At 42.1% G+C, this 24,938-nt stretch overlaps 1 protein-coding gene across 1 annotated transcript; it reads right to left on the reverse strand.

Moving 5' to 3' along the window:
* Positions 1 to 1,029: 1,029 nt before the first annotated feature.
* Positions 1,030 to 14,444, reverse strand: LOC119656071. Its single transcript, XM_038062351.1, has 3 exons — positions 14,276 to 14,444; positions 10,077 to 10,541; positions 1,030 to 1,781 (listed from the first exon to the last, which is right to left on the reverse strand). Exons 1-3 carry the CDS (start codon positions 14,352 to 14,354, stop codon positions 1,063 to 1,065), a joined length of 1,263 nt encoding a protein of 420 aa, XP_037918279.1. The 5' UTR covers positions 14,355 to 14,444; the 3' UTR covers positions 1,030 to 1,062.
* Between the last annotated feature and the right edge of the window lie 10,494 nt (positions 14,445 to 24,938).

Raw genomic sequence — 24,938 nt, forward strand, 5'->3', positions numbered from 1 at the left:
GTTTGTTGTCCGTTAATTAAATAAATAAATAAATAAATAAATCCTTTATGAACTCTCTTGGGAATCACAGAGGAGAAAACCGTCAACTTGATCTGCAAAAGTAATAGACGAACAAACATTTATGGAGGTATGGATAGACTAGCCTAATATGGCATGCACTCCTACGGAGAGTGTTTTTCATGTAACGCAATCCCCAAAGCATGCAGTATGTCCACATAAACGAGATGAGTTATAAAGTGGTTAGAATCAACGTGCCACCAGGCTGACCAGGGATAAAAAGAGCACGCATATAATAAAACCGCCGAAACCTCAAGCCCGCTATCCAGCATAGTAAATGAGAATGTTCTGCGCATAGGTGGACCAAAACCCCTGAGGCTTCTTTAGGATTATGAAGATATGGCTCAGTGGCCATCCATCTCAGCAGATTACATACCCCACTTTCTAATTGAAAATTATCTAGAGGTTACCCCCCAGCAAGAAATGGACTCTCAGCCGTCAGGCTAGCTAGCTCTGAATGCGATGTAATGCTGCGGTCAGCAAAGGCGAGTTGCTAGAGATGTGCAGTAGAATAGGTGACAACGAAGCTCTGCATTTGGATAGCATATTAAATAAGGCTGTCAAGCTCACGGTGAACTTTAGACTGGATATTTTCGTTGAGTTGTTCGAAACGTGCATGTCACATCAAGGAATTGGCAGGAGTTAGAAGTGTTACCTAGGCTGGTAAACTTTTTGGCGAGCCATCCTCCTCATGCCAGTTACATACAATGAGACCAAGAGGCGTCTCATATTGTCTCTGTGGATTCCATAAAGCTAGATTAACCATTGATATCATCAAATTCGTTATTGGTTAGGCCGAAACTGCAGGGGTTTGGGTATTCAAAGTATTCACTGCTTAACATTTTTTACTACAGAAATGTCAACAGTGACTCGGATAAGGACTGATTTCGCAGCTATGACCTTGGGAATATTTTGATGTTTAAAATAAATAATTACCTTTAATATTCTGACATAAATTTATTTCTTTTTATTTAAGAATAATTTATATTATAATAAATATGAAATTTATTGCAATTGAACTTCATTATCAAATAGATAATTTGCCTTCGCGCACTCCAATAAGTTAGGAGCTGTAAAATTTCTTGGCAAGTCATGCACCACATTCTTAAAGGCATTCACTTCACAGCAGAAAGTGTATCCTTTCTTAATAATTTCAAAGTGTTTTGATGTCAATGAGGCCCTTTTACACACATTCGGGCAAAATTCCACAATTTCATCTCGTTTAGCGAAGGGATTATTGAGGGTGATCATAACAATGCCAGCATCGAGCCTTTCATTTTTAATGACCTTCCAAAACCATTTTGGAGCATTTATCTTATGATTACTATCTAAGAATATTTCGACCGGTTGACCCAATCGGTTAGGAAGGGAAAGAGTTTCAAAGATTCCTGTATAAATGGTGAAGTCAGACTTGTAATCTGATGCCAATTCACGTGCCATGAATTCGATTCGAGCCCAATTTCCACCATTTACTGATTGGAATTCAGGAGCAACGTTTACGTAAAAATAGGTTGCAAGCTGGAAGTTGGGGAATACAAAGTCAGCATCGGGTGTTAGGTGTCCTCGGGATAGATGCATTGAATTATTTATATAAATTTGTTGGGTGCCAAAGATATCGCTGAAACGGTCGATTTGACTCTTTTTGTTGTAGACTTTGTCGGCTTTCGTGGTTGCGGACATTCCGGTTGTTTTGAAATTACGCCGTCTGCTGTCCTTCACGAAATCTGAAATTTGTTTGAAAAATTATCTTAAATGTGATTATATAATTGTGAAAAAACACCAAATATAAATTCAAATGACAACATGGATTCTTACATTTCTTTGTTTCTTTCGCGTTTCATCATACTCTTTATTTTTGCATAGCCGGTCCCAAGGCCGGTTGTGAAAGGAGGAGGGATGGATAGCTTCAGTCTGAATGGCTGTACGCCACCGCAGCGTTTCAGGGGGTAGGTGAAGAAAGTGCAGGAATTTTGCAGTCTTGCAGATTACTCACTGAGGAGGCTATCACCACACCTGCAGTTAGGAATAAAATGCATCACCAAAAATGAGAAGAAGGAGAAATTTGAGGTCCGGATAACCGATGGGAGTCATCTGCCTTGGTGACTGGGTCGGGCTTCCGTAATGGACAGCATGGCTTCGAAATCGCTAGTCGTGGGGCGGCTCGATATCTAGCCGTCACGACGATCAGGAGCATTGCTCTGCCTGTTGCAGCTGTTTCACAATAATCTGCGGCGACCACTTCAGCAGGCTCGCGTAGGCAACGGATGAAGTGAACTGAGGAAATAAACCTCTTCATCATCCGCTCCTACTACGAAATAACGGCGGGGGGGGGGGGGGATATAACATCTTACCGCCCTTTGTTGCACCAGAGATTCGTCGTGCGCTTTCGGCAATTTGCGCACGTGTAGCGAGTCGCATACCAGTACCGCTTTATAACTCGCAGCGACACAATCCCGGCCATCATCAGGGAGCGTCTTGAGGTCATCGCGGAAACTGATGAGGGGAGAGATGGTGGCATCAACAACACTACGTCGCGCTGCAGGCAACAGTTTCAGTACTCGCCAAAGCACTTTCTCCACCGTCCAGCTGAGGTTTCCACTGAGGTTCAGGACGAATTCCAAAGAGCGTGTATAGAATTCTCGGAAATGGATCCTTTGCATAGACTCTATGCATCTCCGTAACTCTGAGAATTCTATCTCAAATTAATAAGGAGATTGCTGTCGCTGATGTCGCTGTTGCAACTACAATCACTTGTGTATTGTGGTGCAGTTACGGCTGTCAAATTCGCAGTCAGCAGAGTTGGGGCTAGGAAGGTAGCTACCTCATATGAAATTAAGCTGTCCATCCAGTCACCCACGCCCGGGATATAATATGGCGATGGTCGCTATTGTTATGAAAAGGAAATTACCTGGAAATATTCGCATGGCGGATTCATCATTGAACCAACCAGCTCAGATTGATCTCCTAATAGGCGCCGAATTCTACACTGAGCTCGTTCTCGTTGGCCAAATAAAACTCGGTAACCGCCTGCCGGTACTCCAAAAGACGCTACTCCGCTGGATAATTATCGGCACAGCAGCTCTAAATAATGAGCCGGCCTGTGCCATCCACACAAATGAGCAGACCTTGAATGAACAGCTATCGACATGTTGAGAACTCGAGATCGAACCCTTCCCCCCTCTCCCCCCCCATTTCCTCCAAACTACTCCTAGAACGGCTGCCCTTTATTGGAGGGATGTCTGAATTAGGAGTTTCTTATAGCATGGCGATTAAGAGGTTCGCATCTCTGGAAAGTAAGCTGAACAAGTCAAGTGAGCTCAAGCCCTAGTATGTAGCTTTCATGGACGAATATGTCCGACTTTGCACATGTGAGCGGTTGACGTCAAGCAGTCACCGAAGCCTCGCTACTTTATACCTCACCACGCACTCTTGAAACAAACTAGTACAACCACCAAAATAAGTGTGGTTTTCGACGCATCCTGCAAGACCACTTCAGGTAACTCCCTCAACGACATATTGGCCACAGAATCAGCCGTTCTGTTTCGGTTCCGGTTGCCTAACTTCATGCTCCTTGCCGACATCGAAAATATGTACAGACAAACTTGGATCCACGAAGAAGATCAACCCTTCCAAACAATTTTATGGAGAAACCACGCCACTGCATATCAGTTACAAACAGTCACTTATGGCATGACACCATCACCTTTTAGGCTATTCGATGCCTTCTAAGTGAGGAAGGGCACTTACTTGTCCGCTCGGCTCTAAGGCCATTAAGTGAAATTTCTATATGGACAACGACATGGCTGGTTCTGACACCATTAGTGAAGCGATCAAAACTCAACACCAATTAAATTTGCGCAACTACAAACAGAAGGCAATATCTAACATTTTGATAAATAGATGAACAGGGCATCATAAGAGTGAGGTTGTTATGCGCCAAATCTAGGATTGCTCCCTTTAAATCACGTTGACCAGACTTGAGCTGTGAGCCGCCAAGATTGCGACCGATCTTGACCTGGAGAAGACAGCCTCACTCTTCTGATATGATTTGGAAATTGTACTACCATGACTCAAGATATTACCCTTATCATTCCACACTTTCGTGGCAAACAGGCTAGCCACCATTCAAGTTCCCACCATAGCTCAAAAATGGCGCTATGGGGATCCGGCTGATTTAATCTCGCGAGGCGTTAATCCGGAAAAAATCAAAGAATGCAGCTTATGGTTTTATGGGCGGATCTTCCTGCATGGGAAGGAATCTGCATGACCACCACATGTAACACTTTCCGAAAGCTGCGCCCTGCAAAAGCGCAAACTCGATGGCATAGGGTACGACAACTCATATCATTGGCCAGAATACTAGCCCACATGATCTGGTTTACTCAAAATTGCCAAGCACAGTCTCAAAAAAAGGATAAATTCTCCTCCCAAGGGGGGAGGGGAGGGGGGATGATCAAAAATGGCAATAGTAGATGAAACTATGTGGATGGATGCGTAGAGCAAAAAGCTGACCATACCTCTTCCGGTCCAACCAAACCGAGAGGCGACCAACTTTATGATGGACTGAAGGCCACAACATAGTGATGATGCGTCTTAACACAAAAGTGTGTGGGACCATGGGAAAATGTAGTAAGCAGTCATGTGGTGGTTGAAATCTTCAGACACAGGTCGTAAATTTTAGGCACTTCAAATTGTAGATTAAAAACAGAGCCTGCTAGGGTAGACTGTTATCGGATAGGATTCTTCGGACTACAGCACAAGTTGGAAGGATGGCACCCTTGCGTATTTCCATGGATAGTTCGGCCCTTAAATCGAGTGCCTTCAGCGCTTTATATAAACCTTCCAGGATAAATACCGCCGCTGAAATCACAACTGGAATTAAGTGGATTTTGCTTCGTGACGTTTATTAATAGTAGATTCCAAGCCTGATCGCTTCTGATATTTGTAAGAATACCGATAGTTTCGTGTTCCAATTCTCCATCGCTGTTCTTAGTAGATTTTATACATGCTTAACACTTGCAGTAGCCACGATGTGATACTGAATTATAATGTGATGATTAGGCTGTCGAAATATTTCGTTTTTGTAGGACAGCCTGTACTATTGTCACGATTATTAGTTGTTCTTTACAGTTTTTTGGGTATCCTTTCTGCTCCTCAATAATCAATTTATGAGTATCAAGATGTTTCGAGATATCTGCGAAGAATTGAAGTAAGAATCTTGTAAATGGTGGGGAGATTAGTAATTGGTCAGTACTTTGAAGAGCTAGAGGCACCCTATTACCCCCTTGGGGAAGAGTCGTGGAACACAGTTTGGATCAGTAATTATCCAGTTGAAATGAAATGAAATAAATAAATAAATAAATTATAAACTCCTGGCGTTTTCCAATTTGGTCCCTTTCCAGGGCTACTTCGATTTCACTTATATTGAGCATGATCATTTTGGGGAGGGTCTGGCATTAACGCAATTGGATGTGGGAAAAATGCTGCTTCTAAATTTAATAGGTTGTATTGATTTCAAACACTTCTGTGGGATGTTAGATTGAGGCTGCTTTCTCAGCCTGAGTAGCTGACATTTATGTAAAACCCTCGGTTTTTAAAGAATAAGATGTCAAGATGTTGGCTAAAAACTTAAGAATTTTAGTGAGCGGCATGTTATTGGAGAGATGGCAGTTTCCAATGATATTCGCAAGACATCTATACACACTTGGTAATGGATTTCAAAGATGTGTCTCTCTTTGCAACTTTTCGACTAATTTGATGAATTAAAACACCTTGGTACTCACTCCAAGATATTCATTGTAAAAGCAGATAATCGCGACAGTCGTAACGTAAATCACGCTGTGAACCCCTGCCGTAGTAATCTTGTCAGGTAAAACTTAAGCTGAAATTCTTTCAATGATAGTAATAATGCCGGTTGCCGAACTAAATTTTAGTCCTGGAATCTTTGGCCCAGCGTTTGGGAAAATATTCAATGTATGCTACCTGGATGGCGGTCAAAGCCTGATTATTAATTGGGTCAACATCTCCAGTTGGTAAGCTTCTCCTGACTACGAGGTCCATGGAGTGCTTAGCAGCTGGAGTATTCGAGGTTCCCATTTTATTCATCATCATCATCATCAACGGCGCAACAACCGGTATCCGGTCTAGGCCTGCCTTAATAAGGAACTCCAGACATCCCGGTTTTGCGCCGAGGTCCACCAATTCGATATCCCTAAAAGCTGTCTGGAATCCTGGCCCACGCCATCGCTCCATCTTAGGCAGGGTCTGCCTCGTCTTCTTTTCCTACCATAGATATTGCCCTTATAGACTTTCCGGGTGGGATCATCTTCATCCATACGGATTAAGTGACCCGCCCACCGTAACCTATTGAGCCGGATTTTATCCACAACCGGACGGTCATGGTATCGCTCATAGATTTCGTCATTGTGTTGGCTACGGAATCGTCCATCCTCATGTAGGGGGCCAAAAATTCTTCGGAGGATTCTTCTCTCGAACGCGGCCAAGAGTTCGCAATTTTTCTTGCTAAGAACCCAAGTTTCCGAGGAATACATGAGGACTGGCAAGATCATAGTCTTGTACAGTAAGAGCTTTGACCCTATGGTGAGACGTTTCGAGCGGAACAGTCTTTGTAAGCTGAAATAGGCTCTGTTGGCTGACAACAACCGTGCGCGGATTTCATAATCGTAGTTGCTATCGGTTGTGATTTTCGACCCTAGATAGGAGAAATTGTCAACGGTCTCAAAATTGTATTCTCCTATCCTTATTCTTGTTCGTGTTTGTGTTTGACCAGTGCGGTTTGATGTTGTTGGTTGATTCGTATTCGGTGCTGACGTTGCCACCATATATTTTGTCTTGCCTTCATTGATGTGCAGCCCAAGATCTCGCGCCAATCAACGCCTGCTCGATCTGGATGAAGGCAGTTTGTACGTCTCGGGTGGTTCTTCCCATGATGTCGATATCGTCAGCATACGCCAGTAGTTGGGTGGACTTGTAGAGGATCGTACCTCTTGCATTCACCTCAGCATCACGGATCACTTTCTCGAGGGCCAGGTTAAAGAGGACGCATGATAGCGCATCCCCTTGTCGTAGACCGTTGTTGATGTCGAATGGTCTTGAGAGTGATCCCGCTGCTTTTATCAGGCCTCGCACATTGGTCAGGGTCAGCCTAGTCAGTCTTATTAATTTCGTCGGGATACCGAATTCTCTCATGGCCTTGTACAGTTTTACCCTGGCTATGCTATCATAGGCGGCTTTAAAGTCGATGAACAGATGGTGCAACTGTTGTCCATATTCCAACAGTTTTTCCATCGCCTGCCGCAGAGAGAAAATCTGATCTGTTGCTGATTTGCCTGGAGTGAAGCCTCTTTGGTATGGGCCAATGATGTTCTGGGCGTATGGGGCTATCCGGCCTAGCAAGATAGTGGAGAATATCTTATAGATGGTACTCAGCAACGTGATACCTCCATAATTGCTGCACTGTGTGATATCTCCCTTTTTATGTATGAGACAGATTATGCCTTGTTGCCAATCGTCAGGCATTGATTCGCTGTCCCATACCTTGAGCACAAGTTGATGAACCACTTGCTGTAATTGGTCGCCTCCATATTTAACCAATTCGGCTGTAATTCCATCGGCTCCTGGAGACTTATGATTTTTTAGCCGATGAATTGCACGGACTGTTTCTCCTAAACTTGGTAGTGGCAGTATTTGTCCGTCGTCTTCAGTTGGCGGGACCTCCAACTCGTCGATGTTCTGGTTGTTCAGTAGCTCATCAAAGTACTCAACCCATCGCTCCAATATGCCCATTCTGTCGGAAATCAGATTTCCCTCTTTGTCTCGGCAGGATGAGCATCGAGGTGTATAAGGCTTCATCCTGCTGACTTGTTGGTAAAACTTGCGCGCCTGATGCGGTTGCTCCCTGTACTTTTCTAGTTCACAGACTTGTTGGTTCTCCCAGGCTTCCTTTTTCCGTCTGTGAAGTCGCTTCTCCGCTCGATGGAGTTCGTGATAAGTCTCTGCGCGTGCCCGCGTTCTTTTAGAATGCAACATTACTCGGTATGCGGCATTCTTCCGTTCCGTTGCTAGCTTACATTCATCGTCAAACCAGCCGTTCCGACTCCTTTTGCGGCTGGGGCCAAGTATATTTGTGGCCGTATCCATGATAACGTTCTTCAGGTGGTTGTGAAGATCATTAGTTGATGCTTCATCTCCAGGTCCTCTGTTGACTGCGGTTATTGCGGCATCCATTTCCCTCTTATAGGTGTCGCGGAGGGTTGTGTTGTGGATGGCTTCAATGTTCACTCTCACCTGATTGTCAGAGGGGATTCTAGGTGGTATTGTTATTCGAGCTCGGAGCACCATGCCAACGAGATAGTGATCCGAGTGTATATTGGCCTCCCTATATGTTCTGACATTCATCAAGGCTGAGAGGTGGCGGCGTTCGATCAGCATGTGGTCAATTTGATTGAAAATGGTCCCGTCTGGAGAGGCCCACGTATGTTTGTGGACCGCTTTCCGCGCAAACCAGGTACTTCCAACAACCATTTCGTGTGACCCTGCTAATTGAATAGTCCGTTATGATTTGTTTTTTCGTGTAAGCTATGGGAGCCAACGTATCGCCTGAATACGGGCTCCTTCCCTACTTGGCCGTTAAAATCCCCAAGTATGATTTTGATATCATATCTGGGACAGGCTTCGAGGGTTCTTTCTACTGCCTCGTAGAAGGTATCCTTCTCCGACTCTGCAGTCTCCTCTGTAGGGGCGTGAACGTTTATGAGGCTCATATTTCTAAACTTGCCTCGCAAGCGCAGAGTGCATAGCCGTTCGCTTATGCTTTCAAAGCCGATAACAGCAGGTTTCATTTTTTGGCTGACTAAGAAATCTACTCCGAGCACATGGTTTACTGGATGACCGCTATAATATATGGTGTAGTGGCTCTTCTCCAGGAAACCGGTCCCTGTCCATCGCATCTCTTGCAACGCTGTTACATCAGCCCTATATTGGGACAGGGTATCGGCTAGCTGCTTATCAGCTTCATCTCTGTACAGGGAGCGCACGTTCCATGAGAAAATGCGCAAATCGTTGTTCCTTTGTCGTTGCCGGGTCCGTCGTTTTAAAATCCGTCCTATCCGAGGCTCCTGTTGTGGCTTCGTAACAAGTTGTTTTCCGTGTAGGGTTGTCAGCCCTACCCAACCCCCAACCTGGAGGACCAGTTGGTACAATTTGTCCCGTTTTTAGACGCGGGAGACTCGCCTTCATCCTTCTCCGTCTGCAGCTTTTCGTCAAGAAAGAGCTCCCAGCCGTCACCATGAGGAGGTGGAGATAGGGTTTGGTAGTAGAGCTGCTGGTGTTGGTTCAGCAGGCATTTCCCAGGTTTTATGCTCCATCGTGGGTACCAATCCACGTTTCGCCCCGGGACGTATACTACCCTTTGACCACCCATTTTATTAGTCCGGTTAATTAGTGAGTCCACACCAAACCTAAGTGAAAGTCTACGGTAGATTTAATGCCTATTTTGAAGGGTAACTCTATTCTTTTTCACTACGGTACTGTTTGACAACGTTCTATTCTGGAAAATGTCTTAGTTAAGAGAAACGCGTTATGAACGAGTTATGGAGTCTAGGTGTGTACCCTGCGGGATTCCGCCTTAAATCTGTGACATTAACTGCAATTCACCTGAAAGACGTTTCAATTCCTTCACTGCAGAATATAGACTTTTTTAAGGAGGTTTACTCCCTCAGTATGATGGAGAACAAGATCACGTGCAGAAAGACATGCGAGTACCATACTCCGTTTTATATTCCGAATTACTCAGATATTATACGCTGATGCAGCTTTGGTAATAGCTATTAATCTCCCCAGGCTTTCCTTCCTTGCAGAACTCCATAGTACTGCATTGTATGGAACACGAAAACACCCTTCTCCCGTCTTTCGTGATTTTGAAAATCAGTTTTTGTTTTAGATACGGATGAATACTTATGGAGGGTATTCTGAAACCAATAATTTGTTAAAGTACTTACATTTCACTACAGGACCATTTATATGATGTGTACTGAAAAATGTTGTTTCCGAAGAATTGTCGTAGCACACCTTGAAGACGGTCAAAAAATTTCGACTATCTATCCGAAAACCGATATCATAAATATATCCACGGTTACTGGAGCATTTTTCTCGGGTCATATGTAGATCTCCTTCAATACCGCGAGTACAGTTGAATTGTGATAGATTCACCTCGTGACCATTTTCATTGACGAATCGATTTCCACTTCCACAGGTCAATTCAGTACTATTATTTGGTGAGTTCAGAAGAGTGTTACGGCGGCCAGGACAGAAGAGAGTTAGCTTTGAATTCACAGCTAAGTGGTTTGTCTGATTGATTGGTTTAAATAACCGGAATCTCCCTGGGTTGCCACTAAGGTATAGGGGTTCGCCTTTTGGTATGTCCGTAGGGAGTTTGATTTGGCATCCTCTTTGCTGTCTATTTTCTGCGGAGTAGAAAATGTATACATTTAATCATTCAAGGTGTTACAATTCTAATATGTCTCATTTCATTTTAAAGTAGTTAACCTAATTCCTTTCAAAATGAGGGTATTAATTATTAATTTTTACAGATATTTTGGTATTTTTACAATGCAAAGAACTCTGTCGAAAAAAACACGCGAAGGTTATTGATCTTCGAAAAAGTGTACTTGTTTTCCCCTACCACCTGTCGGTTGGTTTGGTCGCTAGAACTCAGGTTCGAACGCAGAAACGCGCTCTTCCTGGCTAGAATATATGCTCTAGGACTGCCCCAATCAGTGTCTCTAGTGCTGTGAAACACACAATAATATTTGTTTTGGAGCTCTTGGATGATCCGGCCTTCTCCAATTCGAGGCTTCTGTATTATTGCGATGTCGATGTTGTCCTGGCAGAGGAAGGTCAGTATGGTTTGCTTAAGTAAAGAGGTCGTCTCCGTCAGATCGTCGATCTTCATCTTTTCCAACAGCTCGTTTTCCGCGTCAACTGGATCCACGTCGTCGTCCAGTTTCAAAAAGTAGAATGTTTTGACCTTTGCGTCGTTGATTCTGAACGTCTTTTCTAGTGCTTCCAAGTGCTTCCGTTTATGTGGAGTAAAAAAGGCTGCCTATTCGTGTGGGGTATCATTTCACTGTGGATTCTTTGGTCTTAGAAACACAGGGATTGTCCTTATTAATGCAAATCTTTGAGAACCACATGAGATCAACAGGTCTCCTGGGAATCGCGTCGCATGGGATAATCTAGAGTTTCATGCATCTCTAGGAGTTCCTGATTTTAACAACCCATGAATTGAGAAATCCCCTGGAAAACCAATCCTCAAATGTTTCATGGTCTACCTGGAAGGAATCAACGCAGAAGATGGCCCTCCTAGTTTCTCTCATTACTGTCCAGGAGATGTCCGATGACAAGCTTCGACAGTCTGGTTTTTACAGTTAGGCGCCAGATTGCAGAATTGCCATAAGCTAGGGTCAGCTGTAAGTGTTCCCGACCGCATCAATGAACGGCTACGCAGCGCGTGTCCCGTTGGCTAATTGTTGTCTGCAGAGGTTATTTAGCATTCGAATGCTTTTAAATGTTACTCCTTTTGCTGTTCGGTTCGAACTAGTCATAAGATCATTTCTGTTGGTCTTTCCACTGTTTGTTTCTATATTCATTAATAATTGCTCGGTAATTGCGAGGTTCTTCCCGGCCCACTGGTTGACAGTACCGGCCCTCTTATTTTTTGCAATCTTGTTCAGAATATGACCCTCTAATACTTGCCTCTGAGCAATACTCGAGCGGAGTTCTGCCCGGGGGAATTCCGACGTCGACGGTATAGTGGCAGAGGTACTTGCAATATCTATTATAGTTTCACTATACCGGTTTTCAGAAGTCTGTTTCTTCCCTTTCAGAGACTCGGTTGTGGCGGTGGCGGTATCGCTGGTAGCCGCTGCCATCGGCATCCTCTGTCCAAGCTGCATGCCAGAAGTTCCTCCTTCAATGTTACCATTAGCATATTCTTTCTCTATCGTCATGCATTTTTTAAAGTTGAATTTTACATCGGCAACAAAGGGTCTTGACGGAAACCACTGGTGATCAAGATATTTCAGAGTTGCTGAGTACCATATATAAGATGTTCTCTGTTACTAAGCCGAATATCATGATGCTAGGCCGAATAGTCCCATACGCTCAGAATATCATCGGCTCATACCAACGAGGTTTCACTCCTGGAAAATCAGGAACAAATCAGATTTTCTGGGTACGACAACCGATGGAAAATTGTTGAAATATGTCACCATAGGGTCAAATCACATAATGTACAAGACAATGATCTTGCCTGGCCTTATACATTCCTCGGAGAAAGGTTCTAAGGGAAAAAATTGCGAACTTTTGTCCGTGTTTGAGAGAAGAATCGTCCGAAGAATTTTTGGCCCCCCTACATGAGGACGGACGATTCCGTAGCCTACATAACGTTGAAATCAATGAGCGATACTACGACCGTCAGGTTGTGGATAAAATCCGGCTCAACAGGTTGCGGTGGGCGGGTCACTTAATCCGTATGGGTGAGGATGATTCATCCCGGAAAGTCTATAAGAGCAGGTAGAAAAAGAAGACTAGGCAGACTCTGCCTGAGATAGAAAGGTGACATCGGTTAGGATGCAGACAGCTTTTAGGGATGTCGAATTGGTGGTTTGTAAGCTTTGCCCGCTTTTTAACTAGAGTAATTATGAATTAATTGCTCTAACCTCTTCAGGAAAGCGCCAGTCCTCCCATTTATTTAGAGTTCCACCCATTATATTGGAAGCGGCAGGGGGTAAAAGTTGGGGTGGGCCGCCGCAAGGCCATCATGCCATCTGCTCGTCTCCCCCCCCCCCCCTGCGAAAAGGATACGAAGACGGGGGTCACTCGTTGATGTCAGAATCGGCACAGAGCTAATTCTTCCCCATCCGATCTGCATGCGTTAGGTTTTCTATGATTTAGTCTCCTCCCTTATTAAGCCGTTTGGCAGTTTAGCTCCTTTTGCGAAGAAATTTTCGGTGGTATCAACCCGTCTCTATTAGAGAAGTTTATCCCCGGTGAGTTTATTTTTTTTACTATTGAGTCAAGGCACGTGATAAAATCCCTACGTCCTAACAGGGAGATAATATTTGAGAACCAAGAGCCGCGGCCCTCATCTCGCCGAACTGCTGGCATTCGGATTAGCTCTAGGCCGTCCGGTTCCATATATTATCTCCGGCAGTCGGTGTTCACGACTGATAAACCTATTAGGGGGGTTTAGTTGGCTGACGGCCTTGGTGACCGTTTTGGTGCCGAAGTGTTGCAAAGTTTGAGTCTCATCATAACCGATTTAGCGTCCAATGTGGGGCCGCAGTTGTTGCGTACGTAACAACTCTTTGTATCTTTCTTGGTTAGTTTAGAGTTTGTATCAGTCCATCAAAAAATTATTAAAAATAGTCATAAGGTTATATTGCCCCTGAAGTAAGGTCGACGATTATGTTGATGGCAAATCCTGATCAGGCAAAGGAGTGAGTTGCCCTAGAATTATTATACGGGATACTATATGACAAGTAAAATTATATGGGCCTCTCTATTCCGAAATTGTACAGCTAACTTAGTTTTCTTAAATTTGGTATTTGGGATCTTTCGAGAGAATCTCGGGACACCCCCTCTTCATAATCCTTTTGATAGGGTTGAATAAAAATGGTAAGTAAGGTAAGGGTTCTAAAGTATTTTCTATTACTGTTTCTTTATGAAATTAGGTGACTCTCACAGAAAACCCAAACTCATAGTTTTTCAACCGCTAGTAAGAGAATGTTTTTTTAAGTGAAATATGGACACCTACAAGAACCATAAAGGCTAACAAGGTGCCATAAGAGGTGCCAGATGCATTTTAGTCGCAACAAGAATTTATTTGTTCCTCAATAATAGGCTGATACTCATTAGTCACATATTCAAAATTCTTGAATGGAATACAAAGAGTTGAAAAAGTTGTCTTTACCAAGTAAATTCAGTGAATAAAATGACGCATGCATGGAAGCTTGTTGTGGCTCAACATTTACGGTCGTCATCATTGCTATTAGCGCACATATGTCAGTGTACAGTAGTTGCATCGTAGTTTCTGCTTTAAATCTATTCAACAAAATGCTAGCTACTACCGACTTCAGTCAAGAATAAAAATCTACAAACTACCATTCACTTAACGAAGCTAAATTCATTTACTTACTTGAATTGGCACAAATAACACTCCCACACAAGAGAAATATGAACAAGATTTTAAAAATAACGCAGCGATGAGCGACCATTTTTACGATATATAGACGAATGCTACTTTCTGCTCAACCCGAGCCAGAAAACTGAATTATATTCTTGCCAAGAACAGGTCGACAAGTATCTACTATCATTCCTGTAGATACAAAGAACATTTCACGTTGTAATGCCAAAGCGATTAGCTGAGTAACATAATGTAATATATCTTCATGAACTATCTTCATGCCGCACTATATACATAAAGCAATAGATAAGATAGCATTGAGCACGATATAAATCAGATTGACAAATTAGTTTCTCATTTATTCCAATATTTACTGATAGATATTTGAATCTGGGTATTTATGAGTTTCGATAGCTACGTTATCAGATGATTAGGATAATATGGCATTAAATGCAAGTAATACCATCTATTCCTTTCAGCTAGAGCCTCGTTTCCATACGCTAGTCCATGTTAAAATTGCATTGTGTATGGAGATAAACAGATATAATAATCCATTATCTCCTCGTTGAAATTTCGGATAATGCCCGATAAACATAGACAAAAAATTAGCGAAAGATACATTTTTTTCGAATCAATCTTAGATATGAGTAGATCCTATTTCAGAAATAAAATATTAGTTTGATGTATACTCTTTTGAACTATGAGAGGCACTAGACAGTTCCTGCTTCGAAATGACCTTACATTGGAATGCGAAAACCTGCCTCAGATTGTCATAATTATTATGAGATTCTATATCAAAGACCTTAGAAATAGAATTTCAAATCAGTTCAGAATGGCAATTGTTCGAGGTGGAATGGTGGTAGATGGCATTAGTTCTCGAAAGACATAATTTTTTCACCCATTATTAGACTGATAATATTTCAAGCAATTCTCAAGTAGTTACGAAGAAAATAATAAATGAATATAACATTAAGATAAATGAAGAGAGAACGGGGTTCTTATAGGTGCTTCACTGAAAGGTCAAATATAAGGGGGGAGGAGTATGAGGACGTTCATTGGCTTGTTACAAGTGAAAATATCAGTCAGCACGAAGTGCACGTTTAATATTCCAACAGATATGAAGCCTAACAAACATTTTTGTCGGCTTTGTGAAACCAGCATGCGGCTGAAAGCAAACGCAAATCTACGTGAAGGTCAGACTGAGGGTGCCAACCAACTAACTTTACAAGGTTCCTGGCGCAAGCAGCCAATCTAGAAAGGAACTTTCGATTGAGTTCACTTCCCGGGGACTACCATAATTTTTGCCTTATCAGGGCAAAATTTTGGTGCCCGATTGCTCATAAATGTAAATACGTGCTGAAAATATAAATACGCTACGGAAACAGAAATAATCCCAGCGAATGGCAAATATGAGATACAAGATTAGCATGATTTTCGTAACAGACAAAACTCGCAATCGCAACATTTATGGAAGCTTGTGAAATGTTGTTAATATTTATGCACCATTATTGGAAACTGATATCAATTTGAAGAGGGTCGATGTGAACAGGAAACTTGCGTCAAGTTGCAGTCTTTTATATGAAGCCTAAACCTTTGGCTGGTCAAGCGCCTGAATCTGTGTACAAGCATCAATTTGTGGGATAAAGTTGAACATCCATAAAGCCGTGGTAACCGTCCAGGAAGAATGTAAATCCAACAATGAAGCCAACGATGCAATAGGAGAGAGTATGTTTAAAATTCAAACCATATTTGAAATATGCAGCGATCGTGATGGGCACCCCATTAGTATAGATAGGGTAGGTAGGTAGGTATCAGTGGCCGCTCCGAGGAGCACAATTAGCGCTTTGGTGCGTCGTTTTGATGCCACAAACTCCTAAGACCGTGACTGTTGTTATGGGAGCAGGGAGGCAGAGTCCAGCCGGCTCGGATCTTCAGAGCCAGTCCGGCCTGGCTAGTAGCATTCACGACGGAAAGCAGCTCTCCAACCCTGCAGCTAGAAATCTCTCTGAGACCCCCAAAGAATGGTTTACCCAGTGTCCGCAGCCTGACTCTAGCCAGAGCTGGACAATCGCAGAGAAAGTGCATGCGGGTTTCTCTTCCTTCTGCGCAGCTTCGGCAGAGCGAGTTGTAGGGTATGCCGAGTCTAACGGCATGGTCCTCTATGGGTTAGTGCCCCGTGCAGACCGCCGTAATCTTGAATGCATTTGCATGCGTCTGGCACAGGAGCTCTCGTGATCGGTCTATGTTATAAGCGGGCGAAATTCTCCTTGACTTGGCACAGCTTGTAAGCTTTCGCCATCCCACGCCCGCGGCTGCTAGGTAGTGCGAGTAGATTCGGTCCCCGACAGCCGCCAGCGGAATACCGGCTGTATTTGCCGAGGGACTGTCAAGAGCAAAGCCTTGCCTGGCCAATCCGTCAGCCCGCTCATTCCCCTCTATGTTCCTATGCCCGGGAACCCAGAGAAGAGTGACCTTGAGCGTGCCGTCCAGACGGTTAACCGCGTCTCTGCACTGCCCCATCAGTCGGGAAGATGTCGTCGTTGAGTACAAGGCCTTGACGGCCGTTTGGCTGTCGGTCAGAATAGCTATGTTACGCTTGGGGCTCGAATCACGCTCCAACCATCGACAGGCTTCCAATATCGCGAGTACTTCCGCCTGGAATACACTGGCGAAACCTGGGAAACCATATGACTTGGATACACTGTATGTATTCGAGAAAACCCCCACGCCGACTCCATAGGCCATCTTTGATCCGTCCGTAAAGAATACTGTGTCATAGTCTTGCAACACGCCGCCGGTCTTCCACTTTGCCCTGGTTGGAAGGTCCACAGCAAAGTTTCTCGTGAAGTTCAGCTTGCGTGTGACATAGCCCGTGGGGGATGCCCAGATTTCCCGAGGCATTTCATCTAGGATGCTACTGTGCCCGCAGGACTTCGCTGCCCAGCATCCGGACTAACGTAGTCTGACGGCACTGCGCGCTGCAACATAAACATATTTAATGTGGAGGTCTAGGGGGAGGAGATGCAGGAGTACATTGAGAGTATCTGCCGGGCAGGACTGCAGGGCCCCAGTAGCACCCAGTAGCAGTAGTTTCAGTATAGATGATAGGTTCAGTATAGATAAATTACCTCGAAAAAGTTACAATAGAACTCACGCGTTATAGCTGAAAACAGCAAAATTACAAATTATGCCGTAATATGAAGAAAAGGTCCCAAAGGGTTTGATTAGGTAAGAGGTAAATAAAAGAGTAAAGACAGTTTACGGAGGGGAATACGTTAGCGTTAATAAGCCGTCATAAAATTTGCAGAAGTTGACTTTTGTCAAGCCTGAAGTCAGATCCCAGGTAGAAGATTACCAAAAATTATGGGAAAGTCCGGTAACACCTGTGTAAGGGTCGCCTCACAGAAAAAACGTACGATTCTTGTTTGCATCCCATTGTTGTTGGAGCGCAAAGTATAACGTCGCGGAGTGAACGTAAATGTCTCTTCCAGCATCTTTCTTTCCTCCATGAATCTAGGATAATGAATGAAGATTTGTTAAGAATCTTTAGGGATATTGGCGTAGCTGGGACAGTGAGGTGAGCTGTCAAGTTTAAACCTATACAGTTGTTTCTTTCTTCAATCCTCCAGATATGTAGCCCTGAAGAAGGGAACAATTGGTTACCGAAATATCAGTATATGCGTGTTAACATTAAAAAAAAAACCAGAGAAAAAAGAAAAATCGTGAAATCATGTCAATCCACTGAAATATCTCGTCAACGTGAGTATTTAGTTGTTTGTTGAGTAACAAATAACAACAATCTTATAGAAATTTATAAATAATTTTGTGCAACTCTAAATCTACATTCTTTTCTATTATAGTTATGCGCTTGCATGGCTGTGTGCTAGCCAGGCTCGAGAATTTTCCGGTTCTCGCGGGTCTTATTCTTTCTCGATACTGGTTGAGACAGAAAGTAAGAAAGATAACATATTTTGTTTAAAGATTTTTAGGTTTGGCCAATCTTTGGTCTAACGAATGCGCGGATTTATGCTTAATATAATTCGCATATCTACGAATTATATAAGGTAACATTTAACATCTGCGAGCGGCTTCGGTCACCCTTCTCCCAGGGAAGCGATGAGGCCGGAAAAAGGATTTGATCTAGATCGCGATGGACCGCTGTAACTTATGACAATTTGGTCTACTCTCAGACCGAGGGCATGCAAACAGGGTTCGTTCACTGAATGGAGGACCTCATTGGATCACCATTGGCTTCTTATTTAGAAGGACTTCCTGGATCAAGAACAACAGTCGGTCACCCTCAAGAACCCATCAGTGATGGAACGAGCTCCGGGTTCTGTTTCGCTGGTGTAGTCGTTAACTTTCCTTCCCTGCCCTAACACCCGCGAACTCACATCAATAATCTCTATTTTTATGGCCTGAGGATGTCAAGGAAGAATGGAATGATGGCGTCTCATCAAGATCTGAAGCAGTGGAAATTCCAATTGAGATCGTGAGCAGTCGCCAATCTTCTCTCTCGATTGGAGCACTTGAATCTCGAGTTTTACTGTTCCACGCGCACGTTCGAGTCTGTATTTTTTTTTATTTTCGGTTTATATTGTGTGTGTTTTCCAGAATCGGTTGTGGATCCACGTATTGTTTTAGGGGCACGTGTGTCCAAAAGGATCTCCTCCCATATTCCCGAGTCTGGCTAGCACAGAAGCGTGCAAACGCCTGTCAATGGAATTTCAGTATTTCCTGTCGGACCTTCACTGTCCATTTTCCCCAACTTTTTACGTTTTGGGAATAGCCCCCCTCTAGGTCGACACAAACAAACGAAAAAGTAATCCTCGCTCACAGTCTAAATAAAGATGTGTGTCCGGTTGGCCGAATCATTTTTCATTCTATTCTATTCAGGCGTAAGGCCGAAATGTACGTGGATGGGGGGCTTAAGATCCGGCTCGGGAATACCCAAAAAAACTTGTGCACACACCCAATATTATTCATCATTTTATCAGCATTTTTCCGATAGTGTATAGGTATGTGCGAGGACGGTTTACCAGAAGGTTTACCAACTTCATACAATAGCGGTACCCTTTTGCATTTCCTATTGCACATCTTATCCATTAAGGGGGCTAGGGTTGGGGGCAAAATGGCATGTTTTTAAGATTTTTTTTGCAGATACAGATAGTGCCAACTTATTTAGTCAATTTCCGTATGATAATGAAATAATCGAGCAATATTTCCCGAAATTTCAATTACAAAAAATTTAAAATTGGACAAGTGACAGTGAATCTCCGGAGGCACTTCGGGAAATATAATACTTGCTTTGCGGTATGCATGATATCTCGCAATAGAATCGTTTGAAATACAAAGATCAAAATGCATTCGTTGAGGAAGATGTGACTCGAGGTAACTCTGGAAGAATTTTCATTTGTCGACTTTTCAATTTTTCGTTGTGCTTGAAAGCCAAAAACTCGATTTTTGCCAAAAAATCGGCTAATTTAGACAAATTTACAATAAAAAAGAAAAAACAAAAAAATTCTCAGGAGTACGTGGAAAATTACGTGAAGAACCATTGTGTAAAATTTTAAAACGATTATATATGCATACGTTATCTGAGAATATCCACTTTGGCGTGATACTGACATTCAAAGTCTTGAATTTGGATAGAAGCGACAGTTTCGACCTATTATAACTTTGTTAATAATAGTGCAATTTTCACCAAACTTGGTGAGATCATGTTCCATGTTACAGCCCATATGCCTTCAATGAACATCAACATGAAGCTAAGAGGTGTTTTGCAGTCAATTACTAAAAATTATAGCAGTATACTATTTACTATTAATTTTATTTGAAGCGATATCGGTATGGGGCCGTCTTTTGATTTTTTTTTCAAATTTTTCGGTTGAGTGGTTCCCGAGAGTAGGTCCGAGAAGAAATGATCACTTTTGACCTCTCGCACCACCCACCTTTCTAACAAAGTCCAAAACTAAGACCGACTTCGGAAAGTGCTAAGCGATACATTTCATTTGATACCCCACATTATTATATTTGGTGAAAAAAATTTGCATCTTCGTGGTTAGACTCGAATAAAGCTGTGCACATCAAAAGTCAAATAAAAGCTTGCAACTCATTTATATCGATATCTTTTAGTTCTGGTCGATATTGATTCATATATTTGCATCCATATTCAGCTAGCTTTTCACTGGTCCTCAGCCCAATCTCCGATAACATTTCGTCATTTATATATTGTTTCCATAAAGAATAAGGATTCTTTTTATCATTTTCGGTCTAATTGGATTTGGGTACTCGGGCAATAATATTATGTCGTCACGTTTTAACTGATGATTTGTTTGGAGATGATTTACACTACTTATATTTATTTTTCTCTCGAAAATAACCCAGCCTTGAAAGCGGAACATCTGCATCTGATGACGATAATGGCGTGTCCAGATATATCAGTGCTAGTATCTGTATCACGTTCACTGTGCTCCGGGTAAAAATCTTCGCCTTTAACCGCTGTATCTTCATTCTCGAGCCGGCTCCCAATCACTCCTGTCAAATTTGAATTTGATTCATTTACACATATCCGAAATCTCTTTGAATGCTGTAAATCTGAGGCAGAAGTATTTCTTTTACTACCTGAAGTACCCGGTATATCCATGGTTCACAATTTCTGTAACAATAACAGTTTACTATAATAAAAAATAATGTTGCGAGGGGAAAAGGGTAAACAAGCAAGTCAAGTCCTTGCCGGGGACTTTCATACCGCACGTCAGTACTTAAAGGTTAAGCATATCTAAAAAATCTTCAAAAATTCGCGGGGCCACCAGTTATTATGTACTTTCCGGATTATATTCGCTCCTGCCCAGAGTTATTTGAAGTGGTGCCTCTTACTTGTCTCCATAGCTAATTTGAGGTTTCTTGTAGACATGCTCCCTTACTTTCCGGTTATCCTACCCACTGCTTCTTCGCCTGGCTTGATTGCATAATGATCGGAGATGAGACAATTGACTGTTCCACTAACTAGGTTTTCTATTGGGGTCTCGGCTTCGATGGATCGCTTGTCGTCGCAATGCACTGCCTGATATGGAAGGATCTCTCCCAATGTACACCTGTTATTCCTTCATAAATGTTTGCTCGTCAAATGCTATCATAGACCTGCCTGGCATGCTCGTTCTTCTTGGAAGTGCAGGCCTCCAACCGCTTGATTTGTTCTTCAGGTTGGAAATGATTGCCCGGTGATCGATGTAGTGTTCATTGATGTTAGAGGAGAATAGGGAGCTAGTGAATGGCTAATGAAAGTCAAATCTATAGCCGAATCGAACTCTCCTTTCCAATAATTCTTAATCAGACCATCGTTAACGAATATGATATCCAACTGTGCAAAGACCTTCCTGCATTCCCCAGTAAACTTTTGGTCTCCGTTTTTTGATGCCTGTCCAGCATTTGAACTCGGCGATTGTGAGACTTGGAGGAGCAAAACAACTATTGTCGTCTAAGTTATCTATTTTTGTTCATACGAAACCAGTCGCAGGGTGCCCCATACATTCCTATATGGCTTGGTTGCCCCACTCAACAATCCCTGCTATATTCTCTCAGCAAGATCGATTAGCACTTGTACATACCCTGACCAGATGTCAGATCCATCCAATACGGACCTTCCCAACGCCTTAGATTTTATTATAGATATAATGATTTTTTCAAATTTTTCTGTTGGGTAGTTTTTGAAAACGAGTCCTGTCTTACTTCAAGGCCAATCTATGGCCTGAGTCGTAAAGTACTAATAAAGGCTTTTCATATGATATTTTGAATAAATCTGCAACTTTTAAATGAAAGTATATTCGGATGTGTTGTGAGACATCCTATAAAATCGGAAGTCCACTTGCCCAATTTACCAAATAATGCTTGTCACTTCACTTCATTTATGTACTTAATAAAAAATGTCAGCTATCTATCAACCTCCTGATCATTGGCTAGTATTATCTGAATAGACACTCGTGCCTCTTAGTTGCCAGGTGCATTACTAGGTTATTGAACTATTGATAACGATTAGCATTTCTTAGCATTTGCTGAAGATAATTTGAAATTAGCAAGAAAACGAACATATACTGCATACATACCTACATGAAGCATGCTTTCACTGTTTATTTAAATTAATCAACCCTTTATTTGTCAACATTGTAGGGTTCAATAGCGCACCACTTTTGCGTCAACCTCATGGACCATATAAGATTACATTGTACGCTACTTTTGGATTATTACTGTTTATCAACAACAAAGTAAAAGAAATATGGCCATTTCAACGAAATATACATATTATATTTTTAAAAAATGTATATATATATTCATACCATATATGTTTGTGTATAATACATTTACTGCTTGTTGCCTTGAATGACTTTTGAGTTGTTTATCTGGATTTCGAGTCAAAGGTTATCACCGGCTTTTCTTGGATTGCAAAAATCGACAAATGAGGCATTTTACAAAAAAGGTGCACACGTACAGTCGACCACCCATTTTATGCATATTTTCCAGACAATAGATTTCGAATGCCATAAGACAGATTATAAGTGCAGGCATTACATACATACGTATAAACGCATGTGGGAATGCGTGGATGATTATCTAAGTTCTAATTACTCGGACGACTATGCATACAAATATTGTCTTTCAATTTCATGTAATCGGGTTGTTTAGAATTGTAAAAATGAAGTAAACATCGACTGATTCATGCTATATGTTTATATTTCCGCTTATCAATCGGGTTTCTATAATTAAAGATGCATAATCCGGCTGTCGAACATATCAGCATTGGTGCATTTAGATATGTGTACTTTGAAATGTATAAACGCATTTCAAAGGATAAATAAAATGTTGCAGTGGGTTGAAAAGTTCGTAGGCTAACACATAGATGGCACTACTAGTATTAAATCCATATGATCTTTAGTTAATCCTAACCTTCAAAAGACACAAGCACAAATTTGACAGCTGTCGGACTATTAGTTTCTGAGATAGAGCATTTTGAGTGAAGCAACTTTTGTTAGTTTGAAGAAAATGGATGAAAAGGAATTTTGTGTGTTAATAAAGCACTGCCCTTTCGCGAAAAAAGTACTGTTGAAGCCAAGATTTAGCTTGATAAGCATTATTCGTACTTGGTACCAGGAAAATCAACCGTTAAGAAGTGATTTGCTAAGTTTAAATAAGGTGGCATGAGTACCGAGGACGATGCAAGCAGTAGACACTCCTAAGAGGCTGTTACCGACGAAAACATAAAAAAAATCCAGAAAATAATTTTGAATGATCGCAAATTGAAGTTGATCGACATCTAGAGATATCAAAGACATATTGTCCATGAATATTTGGGTATGCGAAAGTTCTGTTCAAAATGGGTGCGCGGCGAATTTACAAACGACCAGAAACAACTACTGGTTGACGATTTTGAGAAGTGTTTGAGGCTTTTCTTCTATAAAAAAAATTCGAATTTACGCATCAATATGTGACAATTGAGGAAACATGGCTGTATTATTTCACACTGGAATCAAAAACATCGTCATCTGACTGGACTGCCTGTGGTGAATCGGCTCCAAACCGTGCAAAGAGGCGACAATTGGCTGGCAAAGCTATGTATTTTGGGATGCGTGATGATGGTAGATTATTCATATTCATGATTATTAACAAAACTTCCGTTCAGAGCGTTTGAGTAAAATTGTTGGTATAAAAGAAAATCTACAAACCGTTTCCTTTTATTTTACTTAAAATTATTTATTAAATTGCAAATATGTATATTTCGGCGATTACTTGTTCTTCTTTCTTCAGTGCTTAGGTTTGGATGATTCAGTAGTAAAGTAAAAGGAAACGGTTTTTGGATTTTCTTTTATAGGGAAAACCATCAACAGCGACTGTTGCATAACTTTATTGGAGCTTTTAAAAGTTGGAATCGCGGAAAAACGGCCCCATTTGAAGAAAAAGAAAGTGTTGTTTCATCAGAAAAATGCATCCCGCCATAAACCACTGCCAACCACGGGGAAATAGAATGAATTGGGCTTCGCATTGTTTCAGCATCCACCGTATTCATCAGACCTGCCCCCAGTAACTTTTTCCGTTCTCAGACCTCAAGAGAACGCTCGCTGGAAAGAAATTTAGCGCCGATGAAGAGGTAATCGCCAAAACTGAGGCCAATTTTTAGACTTAAAATTTCTTTCCGATGTGCTCCTAGGGCGACTCACTCGTCGTATGGGATAGTGGATTCCATTGCCTGGCATAACTAGTCATGGTGTTGTCTCCCTTTTGTAAAGGGTATCCAATACCACTTCTGCCTTCTAATTAACACGTCAGCATTAAACTATTTATCTTTGCCTTTCACTTCTTTCACCTAAATATGATGGAGAACTCAGGATTCTTCAATTCCAAAAGAAAAATTGTGATCTTCTTCTTTAGCCTTTGTCCCGCTTAATAGCACGAGGCAGATTGGGTTCGCCACTTTTCTCTGTTAAAAGCTTGGTCCTCTCTATTGGTCATACCGATGTCAATTTGTTATTTAATCAATCGCTGCCACTGCCCTAAGTGCAGCTTGACTATCATTGCGGTGCGCCTGCCCTACACTTCGGCCGGAAAGATCGTTGTATATTGCCCCGGAAATAAAGCTGGCTTTTTTTTCTATCCGAACCTTGTTTTCCTTTTGATTTGTCCG

The sequence above is a fragment of the Hermetia illucens genome, chromosome 4, assembly GCF_905115235.1.
Source record: "Hermetia illucens chromosome 4, iHerIll2.2.curated.20191125, whole genome shotgun sequence".
Lineage (NCBI taxonomy): Eukaryota > Metazoa > Arthropoda > Insecta > Diptera > Stratiomyidae > Hermetia > Hermetia illucens.

Bases quoted from the DNA above. Each gene is read 5' to 3' on its own strand.
- LOC119656071 (XM_038062351.1), bottom strand. From the start codon at position 14,354: ATGGTCGCTCATCGCTGCGTTATTTTTAAAATCTTGTTCATATTTCTC. The intron at 10,542-14,275 runs GTAAGTAAATGA...TCTACTCCGCAG, and splicing joins TGTTATTTGTGCCAATTCAA to AAAATAGACAGCAAAGAGGA. The intron at 1,782-10,076 runs GTAAGTACTTTA...AACAAATTTCAG, and splicing joins AAATGGTCCTGTAGTGAAAT to ATTTCGTGAAGGACAGCAGA.